General features: G+C 35.0%; 1 protein-coding gene across 1 annotated transcript; it reads right to left on the bottom strand.

Moving 5' to 3' along the window:
- Nucleotides 1-1,002: 1,002 nt before the first annotated feature.
- LOC131148491 (uncharacterized) lies at nucleotides 1,003-23,664 on the bottom strand. The gene is made up of 4 exons (XM_058098201.1): nucleotides 22,743-23,664; nucleotides 21,362-22,345; nucleotides 2,033-2,080; nucleotides 1,003-1,849 (listed from the first exon to the last, which is right to left on the bottom strand). The coding sequence occupies exons 1-4, from the start codon at nucleotides 22,941-22,943 to the stop codon at nucleotides 1,427-1,429; spliced, it is 1,656 nt and encodes a 551-aa protein (XP_057954184.1). The 5' UTR covers nucleotides 22,944-23,664; the 3' UTR covers nucleotides 1,003-1,426.
- Nucleotides 23,665-24,052: the final 388 nt, after the last annotated feature.

Here is a 24,052-nt window from a genome sequence, read left to right as displayed (position 1 = left end):
CTACCTGTGGTTGATAGCAATTGTCTGGAAAAACTAGGTGAAGTTTAGGCTGATTCCTTCCCCCAAAAGAAGAGACTTGCCATGATACGTAATTTTCACAGGAAGGACAAAAGATAGGGCCACACTTCAAATTATATAAATGATAGGTCCTACCCCATCCCACCCCCACGCCCCATTTTTACTTTCGTTTTTTGTTTTGTTTTTTTTTTTTCAAGACAATTCTCTCTAAAATTATGCTGAGACAATATCCTTCTAAATGATAATACAAAATTATTGGTAGAGAATAAGGGCAAGCAGATAAGTTGGAGCAACAGACGGAATTGATGCTCTGCTGCTACATTCGAGAAGATGTTATAGCAGTCTTATTCTGGGAGACTTGAGATGCTCCTCTCTGGACAAGAGTTCCACATGTACTTCAATACTTCCAATGAGAAACTGTTTTCAACCATAACCACTCCCCACTTTGACTGCAAATCAAAATCCAGGCTAATTTCAGCATTGCTATAGTTTTAAAAAAAAAATTAAAAAAATAAATCACAAATAAATGCACCATGGGTTAAATAAATCAGAATGTGTTCAATGTTGGTATGTCACTGCTATGGGAAGAAACTATCTCAACTTCCTAATTACCCATAATTGCTGTTGAAGTAATCGCCTAGTTGACCACACAATGCATTGACAACCCTAGCACCACAAACACCTGGGTTCAGGAATGCGTATGATGCGGGGTCAATATGCACCGGCTTAAGTCGTCTTCACCGATATCAAAGCTTGAAGAATGCCCTTTGGCATTGAGGGTGTCCATGATATAGTTGAGTACACCCTCTTAATCTTCATTAATATCAAAATTCAACAGCTTGAAACAGGACATGTCACATCTGTATTATCGTCAAGTGTTCAACATCTCCGGTCTCTAGAACATTGGAAAATTCAAATACAAAAAAATAAAATATTAATTCAAACCAAGATGAAAGAGGTGAGGTGTCTCACTACCAGCTCCACTAGACGAAAAATAGCAGAAGTAAAGAACTCTCAAATCAAATGTACATTTTGATCCAATCAACCATATATGAATTCGGCATCTAATCTAGAAAGAAGCTTGATACATGAATTCTCCAAAAAAAAAAAAAAAACACAGAGATCTCATCAGGAATACCAATCCAGATCCGTTGAACATGGGGTGTAAATGCTGGAGGAGCTCCAGTAATTAGAGCATGCTTGAGAAGTAGCAGGCACCAACCACCTGGCCATTGATTTTTCACATCCCAAATGGCTAAATGCTTTCGGTGTCCAATACCCAAAAAAGGTGGTTGGTTCTCAAATGGATGGGGAAAGAATATTCACATTGGTAAAGGTGATTCAGAATTCAGCAAGGCTGTGGGTGTAAAGAAAGGGTTGCACAAAGAAACATAAAATCAAAAGCAACTCAAATATGTTCTGGTGGGTTTGGCATAGATTGAGGTTCTTTGAATGGTTTTGAATCCACATCAATTGCTATATTCCCTACCCCAACCTCCATTGCTTCCCTCTCATCCTTCTCCCTCTTCTTCTCAGGTGTATCTTCATCCTTGGCCTGGGGTTGAAAGTCGCCTGCCAGGGAAGGCTGAAGATGTCGAGGGCCCGTACTAAACCATGGATGACCAAGACATTGAGCTGCTGTTGGTCTTTTTTCAGGGACAAAATCAAGCAAGGGAATGAGAAAATCAGAAATGTCATTTGCATCTTGGTCACTGAAGTCGTACTTCTCAATGAGAACCTTGTTAAGCGGCCAGAATCTCAACCTGCGAATGTGCCTCAAATCTCCATATCTGTTGAAAAAATCTCGTGAATACCGGCCACCCAATGCTATCTGAGGGTATGCATTAAAATGGTTAGTAAGCCCAACAACATAAGACTGAAGTTTAAAAGGCCATGTCGAAAATACCACAAGAATTTTTTCAGTTGACTGTATAAAAAAGCAGATAAGATTGCCAAACATTGTAAATATTTACAAGCCAGTGGGGCAAAAAAGTTGAAAAATTAATGTTCTTACCTTGCGGGGCATCATTCCAAGGAGCTCCATCATCAGTGCCAAGTGATCCTGTAAAGTGTAAATGAATAAATAAACAAAATATAAAACAAAAATTTACAAATGACAGAGCTTGTTATGAACTAAAAATTTGGCTTGCACATTTGATATTCACTTGTTTCATATTAGGTAAATTGCAAAGTTAGCCCTTGAAGTTTTGCACAATCACACTTCAATCCCTAATACTTAAGTTTTCTATTGAACTTCCTCAGCTCGTAACTAATTTGCAACATCATCCAATCACGCCAGCAAAACTCTGCCTGTTACTCTTTTACATCTTGGAGTCACAAACAAGAAGAAAAATAAAAAATTGTAATCTGAACTGCAGATTGAGGTAGTAAAAGGAAGGATAAGACAACAAAAGCAAGACCAGGGCAGCAGAAGAGAGCAACTAGATTTGGAGTTAGTGTGGTGGGATTTTTTTTTTTCCCTTTTTGCGGGCAACTTAGAGGGAAAAAAAAGTAAATATGTAGGGCACTAGTCATCTGAGCTAACATCAGTTAGCCAGTTTGATGGAAAGGGTGACTATGCAATTTGACCGCAATTTGATGGAGTTAAAAGCCAAAATGAAAACACAGGCGATTGAAGTGAAATCAGGTGAAATTTAAAGCATTAAGGTAGAGTTGGGAGCAGGAACTTTGGGGTTTAGATTCCAAACGCAAGGCAACTGTGCAATTTACCAGTTCATATTCCTGGTTCCAGAAAAATCATAAGCAAAATATTTCAGGCATATAAATCTAACAGAAACTCATCCCTAATGACCTAAAGCTCTAGAATTAAATTTGCAAATGAACACCGCCAAAATTTCCAAAGCCATATCATGTCAATGACCATGAGCAACATACAAACTCTCTTAAAAATGAGAGGTGCCTTCTCTAGGAAGGGAACATCATCAATTCGTAAGAGGAAAATGGGTACATAGTTGCTTAAAGTTACATGTTTAACATGGATGGTGAAAATGACGACATGTAGTAAATTGGAGTTATGAAGGCAAGTGAAATGAAACAGCAAAGCCATATTCTGAAACTGATCTCTTTTAGTCCATCAGACCTTCTGTAAAGTAAACATCATATTAATAATTTTATAGGAGTAACTGCAATTGCTTTACTTTCTTAAGGAAAGTGTAATGTCTGCAAAGTTTGTCAAAACCCAGGATCAATAATTTTTCCGAAATCACATTTATGAAAAACATTTGACCACAGGGATGATTTCCCTACATACTCTTAAAAGAATATCTTCTCACAGTAAAACAATTAAATCATGAAGAAGCAATGCAATGTGCAAGTGACAGCATAACCAGATTTTTCAACATAAAGGTAAACAAACCATAAAACTTGAGAACTTTAAAAGTGATAAAAGCTAGCTATGCCATGCACCTTGGGGAAGATATGCTTATTATTTATGCTTCAGTGTCATCTTTAGAAATGCTCATTTAATCCTCTTGAATATATCATGGCACCATCAAGAATGCAAAACAGAGTTTACATATTATTAATTTCCCAATATTCAGCATATTTCAATTTTTCAACTACAATGCCCCAATATGTCTAAAGATAGATTTTTTTTTTTTTAAGAAAAATAAATTTAGAGGAGAGAAAAATACAAAACTGAGGAGGACAAGGAGTAACAAGAAAACAAAGGCAGAGTAAAAAATAAAATAAATAACGACAAAAAGAAAACTCTGAACACAAACTACCAGCTGCCTGCTGAAACCCCTTCTTAATCTTTTTTCCATATTGGCTAATAGAACCCTTCAAATTTGCTAGCTCACTTTGACCTTTTTCACCTTGTCTTTATCAGTTACTACCATCCAAACAAACCTCTTTCCTCCAGGATCTGACAACCATAAATTAATTTTATCCAACAATTGCTAAGATTCAATATTCTTCTTGTTAATTTCCACCATAGGAGAACCTAAGATGATCAGTTATCTGCAGCTCTAATCCCCCGCATCTTCCTCAAAAATATAAAGTTTGAAACACCCTCTAAACCTTCAGCTGAACTCACCCATGCAAGAAGATCACTACTAAGTAAATCAAAATAATTTGAAACAAAACCATATTGTTCACAAAATTCATCCAATGAACAAACCACCATCACAGCCAAAATAACTCTCATTATTAGACTCATCACCCCACTTCCCTTTTCCCTTAAAGATGATCTCCCTCACTTTTCTTCTCATCTGATTCCATCCTAGTTCCCTTCATATTTCCAGCAGAACAAAAAATACCATCACTGTTCCCCTTTAAAAATTCAGTCAACTGAATATCAGAATTAAGTTGATTCTAACATAAAATTTTCCTTCCAACAACCAGCTGCATTGCCACCCTACTAACTTACATTTAAATGAACTTAACAGAAAAAAGTTACATTTCCTAGTGGAATAATTGCATGTCAGAGTATGCATTTTGCTAGGCTGAAGGTAACCCAAGCATCCATTTCAGTGAAATGCCTAGCCGGAAATAAAAAAACCAGTGTCGACACCTAAATTACCATGCATCCAGATTCCAGAAATTAATGACCTAAAAGAAATTTCTATCAATGTTATTATTATTATTATTATTATTATTATTAGAACTAGTGGTTAATGGTCTAACATAAATTTCCATCATTATTGTTTTTCTTAGTGTCATTATTACAGGAATATGTGTAGTCACACTCAGGCCCTCCAAAATGGCAAGAGTTATCCTTAGTCCAATGGTACAGACATTACACCAAAACCTTGTGATCACAAGTTCCAAAAATGGAAACAGCCTATCCACGATGTGGAGGTACGGTGGCTCAATATACATGCCCGCCCAGAACCACAATGCAATATGGGAGCCTTCTGCATTGTGTGACATATTTGTTTATGCAGTTGTATATTTTAAAACATGCTACCCTGTGGGTATTTCTGTTGGTTCTCTTAATAACTACTTGATTTAAAATTTGATTAGCTTTTTTTCATTTTTTTCTAATTTCATTTTTTTTTCAAACATAATTTTTCTCATAACATTTTGCTCAATATTCCTTCATTTACTTATTTTGGTTGTATGACTGATTGAATCATTGGTGATCTGGCAGATGGTTAACTATTAATGGTGTTAGCAATTAAACAAAGGACACTGTCAACATAACAAGCATGTACCTGCCTTAGTTAAAAGGTCAGCTAATTGTCACACAACACAGCTATTAGAGAACAGAACAAGTACGATAGTGGGCCATTTTTTGAGCATATGAACAGCATAGCATGCTTGATTTAACTTTAAAGTAAATCAATGTTTTAAAAGGCTTTCAAGGCTCGCCTTGAGGCCCATGCCTAGAACGCCATAAGGCTCAATCTAAACTACAAAATTCCAAGAAGGCTAATGCATTAGATGCTAAAGCTTACACATTTAGCAAAGGGCATGCCTTTTGCGCCTTTTTAGTTGAGGCCTAAACATTTTGGGCAAGTGATTCTCAAGTTAGATTTGGCTAGAAAATTTAAACTACATGTTTATATAAATAAAAAAAATGTGTAATATGAGTTAATTTTCCAAAACTCTCAAACCTCAACCTTTTCAAAATAGTTGATAGTTGCATCTTAGATCTTGAAAATAGTTTGAACTTCGTATTATTGTAGCTATCTCTTGTTATTATGTATGCAATGAATTCAAGTTAGCAATTTTTGAATGATCAAGTAGTTTGCAAAATATATTTGACATTTTTTTTTTAACATTTTATTTGAAACTTTTATAATTTTTTTTATTTTGAAATAAATGTAATTAATTTACATTTTTATCTAAAAATAAAGTTCTCAAAATGTTTAGGCATTAATGTCATAATGCTTGCATGTCATCTCTTAAGGGTTAAAACACCTCGCCTTATGCCTTTGCTTTTAAAACATTTAAGTAAATTATTGTGCAAAAGTCAACAAGAAACAGTGCAAATTCAGACAGCAAATCAACTTAAACTGATCGACCAAAACAAAATATCCTAAAAAAGAGACTAAAAAGAAGTAGGGGAAAAGACAATCAGATTTTCCCAAACAAGAGCAAATAAGCGATCAACTGTGATGCTGAAAAAATTCAAATAAACTATCATGCTTCATATTGGTTCATATCCCCCTGATCCAATGTGTGTTGTAACTCGCCTGTATTCCCTTTGGGAAGGATCCAACAATACCAAACTCAATACTACACATGCAGGACATGCAACTAAACTTCTTGAGCAATATAGGAGCAAATATAAAGGCCATATTGTCTTATCAAATTTGGGCCACACACTACTTAACAATTTCAAATAATAAATCAAGCAAAATTAGTCAACTAAAAGCTGATGTATGGCCTCTAATATCCAGATTTCAGAATGAAATCACACCATTCTTGTTACTTGTTACTTGTCACCAGCTCTAGCAAACATGATTACTCATAGCATTGCACTTAACAAGAAGGGCAATTTGTTTCTTCATTTTGCTGCATTTAGCAAGTAGGTCTGTTAAATTATATTTTACATGTTAGGATTCCCACTCATGAAAGATAACTATTATGCATTTTGCAAATTTCATTGCAAAAAACACGACTTTCCTCTTTTCCATAATTCTTGTCACCACCACCACCAAATACAATTTATTTATTTTATTGCATTTGAGTGGTCAGAATTTCTTGACATATAACATGTAACAAAGCATGAACCACAACCCATTATAAGCTACAGTACCACATAAAATTCATAACAATATTTTTAGGAACCACAATCAACCCATCATAACAAGGTATGATTTCATTATAAAATGCATGGCCCCTTTTCTTTTCCCTTCCTTTTTTGGAACTAAGATGCTAAAATGATTTTAGCCTATACCTCTTAAGATGCTAAAACAAGAGACTTAAGCAATCATCAGGACTGATGCAGCAGATTCTCAAACTTTCTTTAAGACAAGTTGGGCTGGCATAAACGTGACAACATCATTCAACTATCTTCATTGACAATACAATGGAAATGACAATCCTCTATTTCAGTTCTCAATTTTCAAACATCCCTTAGATAACTGCCAAAAAATGAATTAAAGAATATTTTTTGAAGTAAGATCCTTCTAATTTGATCCAACATACTAATAATTGAATAGTGGACAAAGTAGAAATCAAAATTTTTTTTGACTGTTTCTGCAAACTAACATCTTTCCAACCTAAATCTGCAAACAATTTAGTAGACAACTAAAACACCAATGCTCTGAAGTCTGAATATGGCAATAACTTCTGTAAAATTATGTAATTAGGATAATTAAAATCAACTTCCAAAAATTTGATCTCCAAGTAGCCAACTGAAGACTGGTTTGCTTGTCATTTCAAGACAAGAACATAATTTTCACATTCCAAATTCGAATGATATTCAACAATGATAATTAGATAATCCTTTATGTCAGCAGTAAAAATGCTCACGTGCATAATATTAGTCCCAAAAAATTGAAAGGAGAGGAGCCGTAAAAGCAGGTGTTAATATTTAACCGCCAAAATAACACAAGTTGATTAAGAATTAATTACATTTCACCAAATAACTTATCAATAACATACATTATAGATACTCCAAGAATCAACTCCAACAGTTCCATTTATTTGAATCCATTTTGAGAACCCATGCATTTCCAAATTTATAGCGACTGAAAAAGTGTGCGCAAAAATGAAATCACTTGATTTGGTCCTTCAATATATTCTGAAAAAATACGCGCCAATTTTTTGTACTAACCAATCGAGGGGGAGCATGTGGGAAGAAAGTTGAGGCACACATACAATTAATGCAGAACTCCACTCTAATTAAAACAATACATTACATATACTAATAGAGTGCTCAAAGGTGGGCAATTTTTCTAAAGAGGTCCAAACTGGAATAGATAATAATATAATGTATTAACTAGATCCTCACTCTTAAATATTAAAGCCCTTGAGAAAAGGGGGTTCAATTTGGTAAAAAATAGATGCTTTCTACACAAAGAAGATGCTCAAACTCCGAAAAGCCCTAGCCTTCGGCTCCCCTCCAGTGCTCCAACCCTTCAACCCTCTCCCTCTAGCCTTTGGCTACACCCTCCACCTCCATCTCCCAAATCGCAGCCAGCAGCAGCACCTCCTCCCATCACTGCAATCTCCCTCTGAGAACACGACCAAACAGTTGAGTCCACGAGCAGCAGCAAAAAAAAAGAAAGGCAAAGCTGGTTTTAACTTTTAAGTTACTTATATTTTTTTCATTTACTTAAAATCTCCCTCCTCCCCAATATATTTACGAGATTGCCCCTCCTTAAATCCCTCATCTCTATTAATTTCTCCCATTTACCCCCTTAATCCTAGATTGCAAGTAAATAGTAAGTTTAGTAACTAAATAAAATTAAAGTAATTTACTCTTTATTAGCTTATTATAGTATAAATTATGTCATTTATTTGAACAATTTAATTTCCAAAATTTATTATTTGGTAGTAATTTTGTAAATTATCATTAATTTTGTAATTTTAATTTAATAATTTAATATTTCTCTTAGTTAATAATTTATCTTGATTTAGCATTTAAATAATTTTATTTTAAAATTGTAGAATAATATCTAAATAATTTTCTTTTAAAAGTGTAGAATAATTTAACACCTAATCATTATAGCCTAGTAATTAAATTAATTAAAGTAATTTACTACCTATTAGCTTATTATAGTTTAAATTATTTCATTTATTTGAATAATTTAATTTGCATAATTTATTAGTAATTTTGTAAATTATCATTAAATTTCGTAAATTTAATTTAATATTTCAATGTTTGTCTTATTTATTAATTTTATATTGATAAAGAATCTTAAATAATTACCTTTTAAAATTGTTGACTAATTCAACATCTAATTATTGATTCATTGTAACCTTGTAGGAAAGTAAAATTATCTGCAAAAATGGTTGAAGGAAGAAAACAAGATCCAACATGGGAACATGGGTACCCGATGCCCAACGTAAAGAATGGATTTATTTGCAAATACTGCAGAATACAAATGAAGAGTGGTGGTGCAAGAAGATTAAAAATGCACTTAGCAAATTATGACCCACAACATAACATAAAATCCTGCAACAAATACCTCCAGAAGTTAAGCAAGAAATAAAAATTGTTTTAGAAAGAAAAACAACAGCTAAGGCAAAGAAAATAGAGAGAAAGGAGGAAATAAAAAATGAATTGCATGAGAACTTGATGCAACCATAAGAAATTGATGAAGAGGACGATGCTGATGATATTGCATACCCGTTTGACATTTCTCCCTATGAGAGGTCTGCATACCGTTGAACAGTCTATGCTTCAAAATAGAAGGATGAGAAAGAGACTAATCTCGTAGGTTTGCAGATAGCAAAAAAGGAGGCAGTTCTAAGGCTAGTAGCAGCGGAGGGCAACCTTTGATGAGGCGATCCCAAAGTGTGAGACAACCAGAAACAGAGCCATATATTTCAAAGCCTTCTCAATAGTACAAGTTAGACGCAACAAAACAAAAAAGCTTGAAAAATTTATTCAAATGAGGTAAAATAAAAGGAAAAATGAGTAGGTTGATTTCAAACTTTTTTATATATGATAATGTTCCGCCTAAGAAGGCACAATCACCAAACATGGTGTGGGGTTGCCAAGCAGCTTGAACGGGAGTAAATACACTAGCACCCTATGAAATTAAAACAAAATATCTTGATTAAGAGGTAAAAGAAATAAAAGGCCATGTAGAAGAATTGAAGAAAAAGTGGGCCACGTATGGTTGCACTATAATGTGTGATGGATGGATAGGCCTTACAATATTATCCATCATAAATTTCATGGTTTACTCAAAAGGGAGCACAATTTTTCTAAAGTCAACAAATGCTTCTGACAAAATAAAAGACCATGAATACATATATTCCCTATTAAAACATGTTGTGCAAGAGGTAGGAAAGCTACATGTTATCCAGGTGGTGACCGATAATGGCAACGTCTACAAGAAAATAGGTCTAAAATTAATGAAAAAAATTCAACTTGTATTGGACTCCTTGCGCTGCACATTGTATTGATCTCATTTTTTAGGAGATTGGAAAAGGAGAGGCAAGAAGCATAGTGATCTTGCAGGGTAGACAGATCACTAATTTTATGTATAAACATGGATGGTTGCTTACTAAAATGAGGGAGCACTGTCAAGGGGATATTGTGCATCCAAGAGCCATACGATTTACTACAAACTACATTGCCCTTGATAGTTTACAAAAAGAAAAAGAGTAGGCTTAAATCTCTATTCACATATGATGAATGGGATGAGCATGCTCTTAGTCAAACAAAATTGGGTAGAGAAATTGAAAGCACAGTTCTTAACCATCAATTTTGGGATAGAATGGCAAAAGTTTGTAACATTTATGGGCCTATATATCGAGTATTGCATATAGTCGATAGTGAAGTGTGGCCAACATTAGGGGTTGTGTTCAAAGCAATAAGCAACAAGGGTCTGAGAGAGGCCATTGAAGTAGGTGCAAAAAGTGCAAAATGGGTTCTCAAAGTGATTAATGACTAGTGGGAGAGAACCCTTGAACATCTTCTTCATGCAACAAGTATAAAACATTTATAAATTTCAAGAAATTCATATATCAAATTACTTGTTACATTTTTACATTTTACTTTAATTGATTGACAACTTATTTTTTAAATCCAAAATGTCAATACAAAGAAGGTGTTGAGGAAGATCCTTATTTGCTTGATGTAGTTCATAAAGTTTTTAACACCCTTGAGCCACATTTCTTTGGCCTGGATCAAATTGGAAATAAGGTATATTTTCAAAATAAAAACTGAATAAAATAAGACTTAATCCATGTTTAATTATTTAATAACAATTTTTTTAGATTACTTTATTTAGAGATACAAAAAGAAGCCTCAGAGAAGCAACTATGACACCTAGTAAGTATTTATATGTAAATGTATAATACAAAGTTACAAACTTCAAGCACAATCTACTAAGTACTAACTTATATTCTTAAAATATCTTGCATGACTGGTTGGTGGATGATGTATGGATCAAATGCTCCAATCCTAAGGAAGCTAGCATTGCGCGTTTTGTCAAAAACTACATCTTCATCAACTTGTGAATGAAATTGGAGCACATTTGCACTCATTCACACGAAGCAAAGAAATAACTAGCCTACATCAAACTTCAGCAGCTTGTTTTTTGTTGCTACAACATGAAGCTTCGAATAAGAGATATGGAAGCTGAAATGGACAAGGTGGCTGGATGGACAAGATCCCTTGGACCTTCTTGACATATTAGTTGAATTGGGTGATGGGGATGAGTATCCACTTTTCCAATGGATTAGACCATCTCATCTTAATGAACGAGACGGAAGTCCCCACCCACAAATGGCTAAGCCTGCACGAAATGACTTTGGCATTGATGTTAATCAGGCAATAATGGAAGAAGTAATATCTAACAATGATGATTCACTAATGAATCTTGGGTCAAGATATGGAGCTTCATCCACTATGCCTTCTAGTGGTGATGATGATAATGACGACGACGATGTTGGTGATGACGGATCTGACCCTAGTGGTAGTAGTGGGCAAGGTGGAGATGGTGGGGACTATGGAGGAAATGAGGGATGGCAAGATTATAAACCGGAAGTGGAATATACAATTCCTCCCCAACTAGAAGATGAGGGTCTACAAATAGAAATTTGTCCAATTGATAGGCAGTACAAGTGTAGAAAGAGAAAAGGGAAGATGCATCAAACAGAAAAGGAGACCTTTTCCCTTAGTTTGGAATCTATGAGTATAGGAACAGAGCATGACTCCAATAGTTATAGTGGTTATCAATCTACACAAGACAGTTCCTCAAAATCAACATATGGCCAACCACTTTCGTAAGCATATGAGCAAACACAACAATATGGAAATTGGCAACCACATACCTATGGGTATGGACAAATAGGCCAAAACATGGGTATGACCAGTGTGCATATGCAAAACAATCCTATGGGGCATGCACAACAAGTAGAACCTGCAAGAAGACATCCTCGCACAAGAAGATCTTCTGGCCGAGTAGAAATTGCCATGAATCAGATGACTATGGAGGAGTATGAAGAACACATGTATACCTATACTCAATACTTTGGAAATTATATTACATGGAGTGATTATTGTAAACAACATATGTCATCTCGAAATCCCAATGATAGGGAAAAGAGAGATGACTTTAAGCCACCAAGAAACTCCATGTGGTATTAGATCATTAAATGTATAATATTTATTGAAACTATAGTTATTTAAAATGATAAGTTTGTTGGCTTAAATCATCAAAGGAATAGCTTCAAAACTTTATAATCATTTGAAATGTTTTTCACTTCATAGCTTGTTTCGCGATATGCAATTTAATACCCCACACACTAAAACCTTGTCATATATGCATTTTTTTAATGTACTTTGATACCATATTAAGCATAATCATCTATTTTAATATTTCCTAAAATTTTGTAGTAAATTTCCATCATTTACTATAAATTTCTATAATTTATTTAAATCAAAATCAAAATCAAAATTTCCATAAATTGAGACCATCGAAATCAAAATTTAAGTCCTTGCATATATCACTGTATGAATCCAAAAAATTCAAAATTGAACAAAAATTACATATCACACACAAAAATCGCATGGAGATTCAAAATTCAAAATCAAACAAAAATTTGATTCAGACAAAAAACTATAAGACTAAAATTCAAAATTACATATCATAACAAAGGATGAAGAAACATGAAATATAGAGACGCTTGTGGGTAAAAGTATGGATATAATTGACATAATGATTAGAAGAAACATTAACGTAATCTACTTTCAAGAAACTAAGAGGGTAGGGGTGAAAGCTAGAGAAATTGAAAATTTAGTATTTAAACTTTGATACGCTAGAAAAGAAAAGACATAAAAAATGGGGTAGGAATCATTGTAGACAAAGACCTAAAAGATAGTGATATAAATATGAAAAAGTAGGGGCACAATCATAAAAATAAAATGGTCTTGGGTTAAGAGATAGTATAAATGTCATTAGTGCTTATGCCCTTCAAACAAGCTTAGCAAAAAACCTTAAAAAGACAATTTTGGGAAGATATGGATAGTATTATACAAGGGATATCAAGGGCTGCAAAAATATTCATAGGAGCTGATTTATTTTATGTCCTAGTTTACCATTCCCTAATGCGGTGGCCAATCAATTGGAAGGAATCTAGAGAAGATTCCTTTGGGGGAGCATAGGAGAGGAATTCAAAAATCATCTCGTGCAGTAGGGGGTTGTTAAGCAACCCATGCAAAAAGGAGGGTTTGGTTTTAGATCCCTTCTCCCTTTTAATAAGGCAAATTTGGGAAAATGGTTTTGGAGGTTCATGTCTAAGAAGAATCTAAGGGAAGTTATTACTTCTAAATATGGCCTTCATCAAAATAGTTAGGCCTCCAGAGAGGCAACCTACAACTACGGTACTAGTGTCTAGAAATTCATTAGAAAAGGGTGGGATAATTTCTTTCCTCACATTCATTTTAATGTGGGAAACAGAGGATGCCTTTTTTTGGCATGATGTTTGGTGTGGTGGCTCTCGACTTAGTGCTTCATTCCCATCTTACTATAGACTTTCCAACGACAAAAATGCCCTCATCTAACATCACCAGGAATGCTTAACCCATGGGAACATTTGGAACATTCCACTGATTAGAAATGTTTTTTATTAGGAAATTGATACTCTTATTTCTTTATACAGCAACCTTTACAACGTTCAAAGCCAAGGTTCCTCCAACAACCCCAAGTGGTCCTTGAGCAAAGGAGGGAACTTTCACAATCAATTCTTATTTCAATCACCTTAGTTGTGCACTGGAGTGCACCAGCTTGTTTACTTGGAAGCCCATTCGGAAAACCGCAGTCCCTCCCAAGGTTGCTTTGATACTGATACGCACCACTATAGCAATGAGGAAAAAAATCACAGCCATAATGAGCCCCGATACCGATACGCACCGCTATAGCAGTGAGGGAAAACAATCACAGCCATAATGACCGTCACTCTTCCATAACAGCCTGTAATGGGCATTACACTTCCATGACGGGCCGTTACACCCCATTACACCACCGTTCCCTGCCGACAACCCTATATACTGAAAAATACCTAATTTTTACCTGATTTTTCTGCTGCTGCATTTCTCCCTCTCCTTGAGGACGTCCAACTTAGATCCAGTGATCTATGGCAGCCAAAACAGAAATTTGTTCTTGAAATCGCCATCTGAAGGTGATCTATGTCATTCCCTTCCCCCTTGTCTGAAATTTTATCTATTTGGGAAGAAATATGTTGCTGTTTGGAAAGTGATTTGGGTAGATATAAGTAAGAAATCAAGCTAGAAACTTGGGATTTAGGTACATTCGAAGAAGGTTTGAGGCTTTGAGCTTTGAAGAGGGTTCAAGAGTGGGAGGAGCTTCATGTTCGTGAGATCCTGAGTCCCGACTTCATGTTCCTGGGTTTGCCCACTGCCAGCATGTACAATTTATCCCCACCTAAATCCTTTTTTGTTTCACTAAAGAAAGTTAAGCAGCTCATTAAAGTAATTAATTTCATACTTATGACTTAAGATTAACCAATGCTTATAGCTTTAGTGCTTAATTAATTGATGTGCTACTTATAGCTTAAGCTTATGCAATGTTTATGGCTTAATTATTTCCACTTATTACTTAGTTACTAATACTTTTAATTTCTAATTTGCTACACTTCCGATTAATTTGCTTAATCGACCTAAATTGCCAAATCCCCAATGGCCTAAATTGCTATGCTTAGTTATTGATATTTTGAATGTTAGAATTCAAAAATTAAAATTGTTAGAAAATGCAAAAGAATATGCAACTATAATTAGTAACTATTAACCATCAAATACAATGAAACTAGTACCTATTTAGTCTTAAATTGCTTAATGGGCCTAAACTGCCTAACCCCTAATGTCCTAATTTTAATGCTTGCTTAGTTATTGACTTATTGTTATTTTGAATAGTAAAATTTAAAAATCAAATTTATAGGAAATATAAAATTATATGTGACCACTAAATGTAGTTATTTCACGTACTAATAGTAACTAATTTCATGTGCATGCATAACTGCATATTGACTCATTTTATCCCTCTAATTAATTGGTTTTCATTTTCAACTACATTTATAACTTTTTTAATCTTGAAAGTAGTGGAATGTATAAAAAATGACTTTTTTCCTGTAAACAGTGCACTGAAATAAATTTAAAATCATGTTGCATATTAAAAAGTTTGTGTTGGTTGAATAAAAGCAGTCAAAATTTATTAAAAATCATATTTTAAAAGATTCCTTGCTTATTCTTTAATTTTGGCATGGTTGTGCATGCACAAAAAAAAAAAAAAAATTCATGGCCGCTGCAACTGTTTCCCACTACAAAACATCCGTTTCTCCCTCGTCCCACTATCATTATACGAAATTACCTGCAACTGCGATTTAAAACCATGCGGCAAATAGGAGTTTTTTGTGTCTCAAAAGAAGCATAATCTGTGAATCACATCCCTCCCCACTGCTCCTAGATCAGGCTCTGGAGCTTGGCCATTTTCGTGATCAATCAAAAATGGGTCAATGCAGCATCAGTTGAGAGCAAGATTTGGGCTTGGAATGGATTTGTGCCAACGAGTTCAAGAGGAGAGCCCCTACTCTTATTCCCTTAGCTATTTTTTGGGTGGTTTGGAAAGAAAGAAATAGAAGGGCCTTCAATAGGATGGCATCTTATCGGCAGGTCGTTTAAAGATAACTGGTTTTCCATGATCTCTAGTTAGCATCGGGGGTTGCCCATGAGGCACCTCCCTGTTTTTCTTGATTTCCTGGATGTACTTTAGTAACAGGTGTTTTTTAGTTTTTTATGTGGGTTAGCACTATACTTGAATGGTATCTTCTTGATGCCCAGTTAGATATATGTACTAGAAAATAAAAGAGAAAGGGTAACATAAATCAATGTAAGAGAATTTGATGGTGAAACTTGAAGGGAGAAAATATAATAAAATTTAAAGATAAAATTATCAAAGAAAGTGATTGCACAAGGAGAGGAGTAGAAGCAAGCACTCTTTAGAGTAGGATAGCTAGCTACTAAAAAAATAGTAAAAGAGATTTTAGGTGGATCTAGAGAAAGATTCTCGGGCAGTAAAGAAAGTTGGTGGTGGGATCAAGATGTCTAAAAATCTATAAAGATATTGACATAAAACATGGCAAAAACATAAAACAAGGAAAATTTTGAAAAGTATAAAAAAAGCCAAAAAAGATGCATAAAGATTGTTAATGAAGTTGAACATAAAGCATTTAATAATTTATAGGCTAGATAAGATTCATATGGGAAAAAAGACATATTTAAACTTGCTAGAACTAGAGAAAGAAAGAGCAAAAACATAAGTAATGTAAAGGGATTAAAAAATAGGATGACAGTGTCTTGGTTAAAGAAGAAGGCATAAAAGAAAATGGTGAAGTAATTTTAGTATACAATTTAATGAAAAAACAAGTAGAAGGCTTAAACTTAGAAGTCACAAATGAGGAAAAAGCTAAAAATTTGAGATTTATTCACAATATTAAAGTTAATGAAGTTACGTTTGCATTTAAAAAGATAAAAAAAAAAAGGAAAAGGACTTTAATACCTTTATATGAAAATGAATGAGATACCCAATTGAAATAATTCTCATGGAATTAAACTTATGAGCCTTAGAATGAAGCTAAAAGGATACTTGAACAAAGACTTAGGTTAGCTATAGAAGTTTTCTAATGGGTTTTAGAGAAAAAGGGAGTATGTAGTATGTATACTCATGTCATTAAGGATATGTACGATAGAATAATGACTAGCATTAGAGTTTCCAATCAAAATAGGTGTACATTAAGATCTACTTTGAGCCCTTATCTTTTTGCATTAATGATGGATGAACTTACTAGGAGTTTCCAAATGAAATCCATGGTGTATATTGTTTGCAGATGATATTGACTTGGTTAATGAAACAAGGAGTGGAGTAGAATACAACAACAACAAAACCAAGCCTTAAGTCCCACTAGGTGGGGTCGGCTATATGAATCCTTTTTCGCCAATTTATGCAAGGAGTGGAGTAGAATCTAAGTTAGAATTATGGTTAGAAGCTTTAGAACCTATAGGTTTTAAGATAAGTAGAAATATGACATAAAATTTGAAATGTAGTTTTAGTCATGGTAGGGGGAATATTGGATAAAAAATTACGCATTTAAACTTCATGGTCGAGAAATTAATAGCACAACTAGATTTACATACTTGGATCTATTATGCAAGCTGAAAAAGAAATCAAAAAGATGTTATACATAGAGTAAAGCACAACGGGCAAAATGGAGAAGTGCTTTGGGTGTGTTGTGTGATTGTAAAATACACTTAAAATTAAAAGGGTAAAAGGAAAGTTTTATAGGACGGCTATAAGGCCAGCTGAGCGCTATGAATAAGAATGTTGGGCAACTAAGAAACAACATATCTAAAAAACAAAAGTAGCCAAAATGAGAATACTTAGGTGGATGGATATAACGTTAAAAAAAGTATTAAGGAATGAACATATTCGCAATAAATTAGGCATAGCCTGTGTGAAAGATAAGATATGGGAGGGGCAGCTCGGATGGTTTGAACATCTGCAATGTAGGCCAAATAGTGCATGGAGAAGTGAGCTAGTTACTATTAATGGCAGTAGAAGGGATAAGGGTAGACCTAAAAAACGTGGAATGAGATAGTAATGATCTAATAGCCTTTTAATTGTTGGAAAAAATTGCCCACAATCGCAAAAGTTGGCAGAAAAGGACTCATGTAACCAACCCCACCTACTGGAACTTAAGGCTTGGTCTGCTGCTTGTTGTTGTTGTTGTATAACAAATTAAAAAATGAAACAACTTCATTCATGGATACACCAAAAACTTGCAGAGAGTGATTCTCAGAACCATTTTTTTAATTTTCCAAAATTCAACCAAAACTCTCAAAAAAAATTTGCATGAATTTTTAGGGGAAAAAAATTGAACAAGACAAAACGAGTCCTAGATTTGCATAAAAGAGCATCTCGTTTGTGAATTCTGCTGCCTTTCACTGTGACAAGCAGAAATGTAGTGAACAAAACCAAACATTAATTGCCTATCTCCCTCCTTAACTACCTTCCAGTGAGATAGGCAGAGATTATCTTGAGGTTACGCTTTCACAAAGATCATTGTGAGATTGCCATAGTCAAGAGAGCATTGTATGGTTGCCAAGACACAAAGATATCCATTTCAGAGAATGATTGCTCTCTGTGTGTATGCACTAGTGCGAATGGGTGTGTGTGCATGCCATAGTCAAGAGAGCATTGTATAATTGCCAAGACACAAAGATATCCATTTCAGAGTAATTGCTCTCTGTGTATGCACCAGTGTCAACCGGTGTGCGTGCGCGAAAAAGAGAGATAGAGAGGTCACTAGGAGATGTTAGTGGTTATTGTGAAAGAGGGGGAGAGAGAGAGAGAGAGAGATAGAGAGAGGAAGAGAAACAAATGGAGAAATGTTGAAAAGAGAGGAACAATATAGTCGAACATGCCTCTTAATAAGCCCAGATGGTAGAATCAAATATGTTATCTAATCCAATTTGATAAGAGGTAAATAAGAACTACTAAGTGGATTCACCAATAATGTTCAATTCACTTGCTATTAACTGATTAAGAAGTTGCAATTGTTTGGAGACTATAAAGTGCAAACAAAGGCATCGAGGACTCAAGAAAAAACCCTAGATATTAGTTTCCAAATTAAAATATCTGTATATTCTAAAAATATTTGACCAATTGTTTAGGCCTAAACACCTAAAAAATAAATTTGTAAAATAAATAAAGTTATAATAATTTTATGTAAGAAATAGCAAATAATAAAAAATTCATTTAACTTCCTAAACTTTGGAAATTTCAGCTTGACCTAGCATCTTCCATCGAAATGTGATAAATAACTTTAACTTTATATTTGGCATTCAAGGAACAAAATGGTTCTGTATGCAACATCTTTGACCACTCACATTGCATTTTATCCTTTCTGAGCAGTTGTGTAGACCAACACCCAATGTAAGCCCTTGTAGTAAATGAATTTAATCCCTCAACATGAGACTCTACATTTTCAAATTTATGGTTAATGATGTACAATGTCTAGCATATAATATACTACTTAAGCTCCAATAATGGGCCTATGTAAAATCCATAACCTTTTCACTCTTTACTCTTTCAAGAAAACCTTGTTGCCATATTAGGGAGCTAGGCTTTATAGCCAAGATGTTGACATATAGCCCATCTAAGTGCATGTGTCTACATCCTCAACAGTCTATAAATCAGGCAAATTCTGGCAGTGTAGCATTGCTCTTAATCTTTACCCTCCCCTCCTTTCTAGATTCCAAGGACTAGCACACATTTTGATTTAAAAGTAGCTTTGATCAAGATGCTTAAATGTTACTTTAAGATCTCAGTTGTACAAATTTCCAGCATTATGTTCAATGCTTCAAGCCAAAAGTTTGGCGTCGGCTTTCCATATAGAAGTTCATGAAAAAAGTCTCTAACTACAAGTCTCTATGAAAGAATGATGTCACATGCTACAAAATTTTGAAATAGCTTGAAACAATTTTAAGTTTGCGAGGGAAGTTTTATAGGACAGCTATAAGACCAGCTATGCTATATGGATCGGAATGTTGGGTGACAAAGAAACATAATATCCAAAAAGTAAAAGTTGCCGAGATGAGAATGCTCAGATGGATGAGTGGTATAACATTGAAAGATAAATTAAGGAATGAACATATTCGTGGTAAGTTAGGTGTAACTCCTATAGAAAATAAGATAAGGGAGGGACGACTCAAATGGTATGGACACTTGCAACGTAGGCCACATAGTGCACCTGTGTGGAAGAGTGACTTAATTACTATGGAGGGTAGTAGAATGGGTAGGGGTAGATCTAAAATAACTTGGGAGGAGATAGTAAGTAATGATTTAATATCCTTGAATCTATCAAAAGAAATGGTTCATGATCACATAAATTGGCAGAAAAGGATTCATATAGCCGACCCCACTTAGTGGGACTAAGGCTTGGTTTTGTTGTTGTTGTTGAGCGACTCACAAGCTTCAATTGCATACCATTTTAGGAAAATTTCAAAATTTGAAAAGAAACAAATTGCAATTATTTTCTTAATCAATTATCTTATCCACAGTAAATAATGATCATCTAATTATATCTACACAAAAACTACCACAAGATTAACAGTTTGGATTACAGATATTCTCATTCTCATACTATTTTTCTTACTATACTATGAAGAATCATACAATAATTCTAGCATGATATTTTGGACTCAACCACCTTCTATAAGAACTAAGAAAATTTTCACAAGTTTTTGTTAACAACATCAGTTCAACATTAGCATTAAATATTACTTGTGATGTAGTCATAAGTTTGGGGCTGAAAAACAAAAGATGATTTTAAAACCAACATAAAGACATCATATTCACAATCCCTACCCACAAAAAAAGGAATGTGATGCCAAAAAAAGATCTAAAGATGATTAAGAAACATATAATATGAGAAACTTACAACACAGCAACAAGAAACATTGCCAATTAAGAAATCCTTTAAAACTAACAAAGAAAATTGGAAATCTGCATTCAAAAGATTCTTGCACTCCTTGTGCAAATACATGCATATTACAAGTGTCCATAATGGTCTTAGGGAACACAGAATAATGCCTCCATTTTTCTTTTCCTTCTTTCTTTTATTTATTTATTTATTTTTTTTAACCGTATTTTTTAATACCTAAGATATAGGTGTCCCCAGGAACATTTGTTGGTCTCTAATTAGTCTAGCAAGATGAACCAAACAATGCATAGAAGTAGCAATTTTTATAGCTTCAAGCTTAGAAATTATGTCAAAAACAGACAGACATCGTGTGATCAAATTGAGTTTAACTGCCAATTATGATCATTACTCAGTGAGAAAACAATTTGAGCTAGTCTAGCAAGATGAACCAAACTATGCATAGAAGTAGCAATTTTTATAGCTTCAAGCTTAGAAATTATGTCAAAAACAGACAGACATCATGTGATCAAATTGAGTTTAACTGCCAATTATGATCATTACTCGGTGAGAAAACAATTTGAGCTACGATATTAATTATTCCTAGCAACAATAAGTAACACTAGTCAAAACATTCACAAAGAAAAATTGTCAAAATGATTTGACTGGACACCATAGCAAACCAAAAAAAGAAGTGTGCTCATGCAAGCATACGCAATCAAACAACCAAAACTTAATGACATTTTGTACTTACCTCATCCCTATCATAATGATCACCACTATGAGGATCAAAGAGAACATCTCCAGTGGCCAGTTCAAAGCAAATGCAAGCAAAAGACCATAGATCTGCTGAAGTTGAGTACTTAGATCCAAGAATAACCTCTGGACACCTATACTGCCTTGTCTGGATATCACTTGTGAATTGTTTGTACGTCCAACAAGCATTCCCAAAGTCAACCAATTTGCACTTAAGGTCAACTGAAGCCAACAGCTTCTGCCTTGTTGAGCGGCTGCCTCTCCGGCGACCCTGATCCGGTTGACAAGCATCCCTTGTTCCATCACTGTTTGCAGAGTTTTCCTTTTTCTCTGAACTGTCAGGCTGTTCATCAATGGAATTCCCATTTGAATTTGAATCATTATTGGATTTTACTGGTTCAGTTGTTTTCGTATCCAACTCAGTTTCCTCAGAAGCCTCTTTACCCACGCAACCTTGAGCTGCTCGTTTAGCCTTTCTTCGAATCTTTTTTTTCTGATTTTTTGTAAGATCCCCATTCAAACCCTTGATGTCTTTTGAAATGACAGATTCGGACACAATTTTATCCTTGCTAGACGGAAGGATGAGAGGAGACCCAGATTTCCCAGGATCTTTGGAAGGGTCTATCATTGACAAAAGCAAGATATTCTCTGGCTTTAAATCAGTGTGTATCACTGAAAGCTGGCGATGCAAGTAATCCAAGCCAACTAATACATGGAAACAAATTTCTTTGACCATGTGGAGAGGAACACCACGGTAGTCACTATACTTAATAAGGGTTAAAAGATTATCGCCCAGGTATTCAAAAACCATACACACATGCTGCCCATTTGGTCCCGAGTGCTTAAAATGATCCAGAAGCTTCACAACACATTTTTTGTCATCAGGGTCCCCTTCAGAGATCTGTTTAAGGATCTTGATCTCATCCATCGCCGCTTCAGTGTAATGCTGAGCACTCTTTTGAACTTTCAAAGCAACATATCTCTACAAACACAAAATTATTTTTGTTTGGTCAAATAGATAGAACAATGGTAAACATCACAAATGCAACACCAATCAAAATTCTTGAAGTCCTCTCTTTAAGTTCTTGCAAAATGAATGACATAAATTAACGAAACTAAAAATTGTACAAATTTCTGCTTGATAATATTTTACTTAAAACAGATCATAAATGCAATCAGTAAAAGATTTAAAGCCCTAGCTCCTTTTTCTTCTCTACCCGTCTATTTTTTTTAGCAACTAAACATTTTATAAAGTTCAGAACTTCATACTCTTTCCTTGTCCCAAATTTTCTGAGCAAGCAAACATAGCATTCTAGCTCAAAATCCAAATTCTTTACTTTTCCCAGCAGCCAAACAAACAGAAACCATAAGAAACGTACGGATTTCTGAGTGTCCCATGCCAGCCAAACCGTGGAGAAGTGCCCCCACCCAAGCTTGCTCTGCACAACATAACAACCATTCTTAAAGGTATCCCCGATTCGCACCGCGTGGTATCCGCCTTTCCTGTAGTCCTCGGTTCCTTCGTCCTCCGACGTGTACTCGCTGGTCTCGCTCCTGTTACCGTTCAAATCGTCCGCCATCAAAATTCGGGCGGACCTGACCTGACAGAACGAAGGCTCGATCGAAAATCGAATCGAAAGGTCGACAATGATTGAACTAGGAATCGATGCCCTATAGTTCCATGCCCCAGATGGTGGCAGCAATTGCGGCCGGGGCGGCTGGTGGCGGTTCTGGAGCAACAGCTAGGGTTTCGAAGTGGAAAGAGAGAGAGAGCTTGAATTTGTTATACTCGCAGGCTGTCTTGCCGGGAAATTAAAGGAAATGATGAATTTATAAAGAAAATGACAGCTCTAAGAGAGGGAGAGCGACGTATGGAGAGAGCGTGACTGCGAAGGCAGGATGATTAAGAACACTCGCGGTGAGGCGCGTGGGCGGATGAACAGGCTCACAGGAGCTGACCAACAAGAAATGATTGAGTGCAGCCGGAGCCCCGAGGGAGGTGACGTGGTGTGGGTTGAGACGAGAAATGCCACGTCATAGGAACAAAGCAGCAACGTGGCGTACTTTTATTGGGTAATTTAGCGGAGAAGTGTCGACCTCTGAATGGGACCTATCATGTTGGACAACTTTCCAGGTTGGCTGAAGCTCGTGACTGCGCACACACGTGGCATTTAATAAGTGTCTCGTAGGACTAGAGCCTACGTGTCGGCTACGAACAGGATAGTGGTCTTTTACGGCAGTATTCTCTGCATCTCTCAAAAGAGATTTGCGTTCGTCAAATGCTAAGAAACGACTTCCAACGTGCCGTTTTGGAAGTTGTACTTTAAACATTGCGGCTCCAATATATGATACTATTTTTTTATTCGTCGTATCTTTACAGGAGAAGAAGTATTAATTTATACTTAGTTTGCTCTTATTTTATATAATCACGAAAATCCGTAATTTCTTTAAAAAAAAAATAGATAAAATGATATTAATAAATTTTATTTTAAATCGATTAAGGGTGGGCTTTTAATTTGAATATTAAAATTTTGAAAGCTAAGGGTCCGTTTAATTATAGAAAATAACTTTCATTTTTGGCTTTAATTTTTTAATAATTTACAAAAAAAAAAGTTAGCTATTTTTTCAATTTTACAATAATTATCTGAAATAAATGGACAATAATAAACAATTATGTCACTATTTTCTT

This window comes from Malania oleifera, chromosome 2 (assembly GCF_029873635.1).
Source record: "Malania oleifera isolate guangnan ecotype guangnan chromosome 2, ASM2987363v1, whole genome shotgun sequence".
NCBI classification, from domain to species: Eukaryota; Viridiplantae; Streptophyta; class Magnoliopsida; order Santalales; family Ximeniaceae; genus Malania; species Malania oleifera.
Note: the sequence above shows the minus strand (reverse complement) of the source record. Positions and strands in the feature narration are given on the sequence as shown.

What these genes read in the sequence shown, in the direction of transcription:
- LOC131148491 (XM_058098201.1), bottom strand. Translation starts at nt 22,943, where the DNA reads ATGGCGGACGATTTGAACGGTAACAGGAGCGAGACCAGCGAGTACACG. An exon ending in CATGGGACACTCAGAAATCC is followed by an intron (nt 22,346 to 22,742) that starts GTACGTTTCTTA and finishes TTGTGTTTGTAG; the next exon opens with AGATATGTTGCTTTGAAAGT. An exon ending in TTGGAATGATGCCCCGCAAG is followed by an intron (nt 1,850 to 2,032) that starts GTAAGAACATTA and finishes GCATACCCTCAG; the next exon opens with ATAGCATTGGGTGGCCGGTA.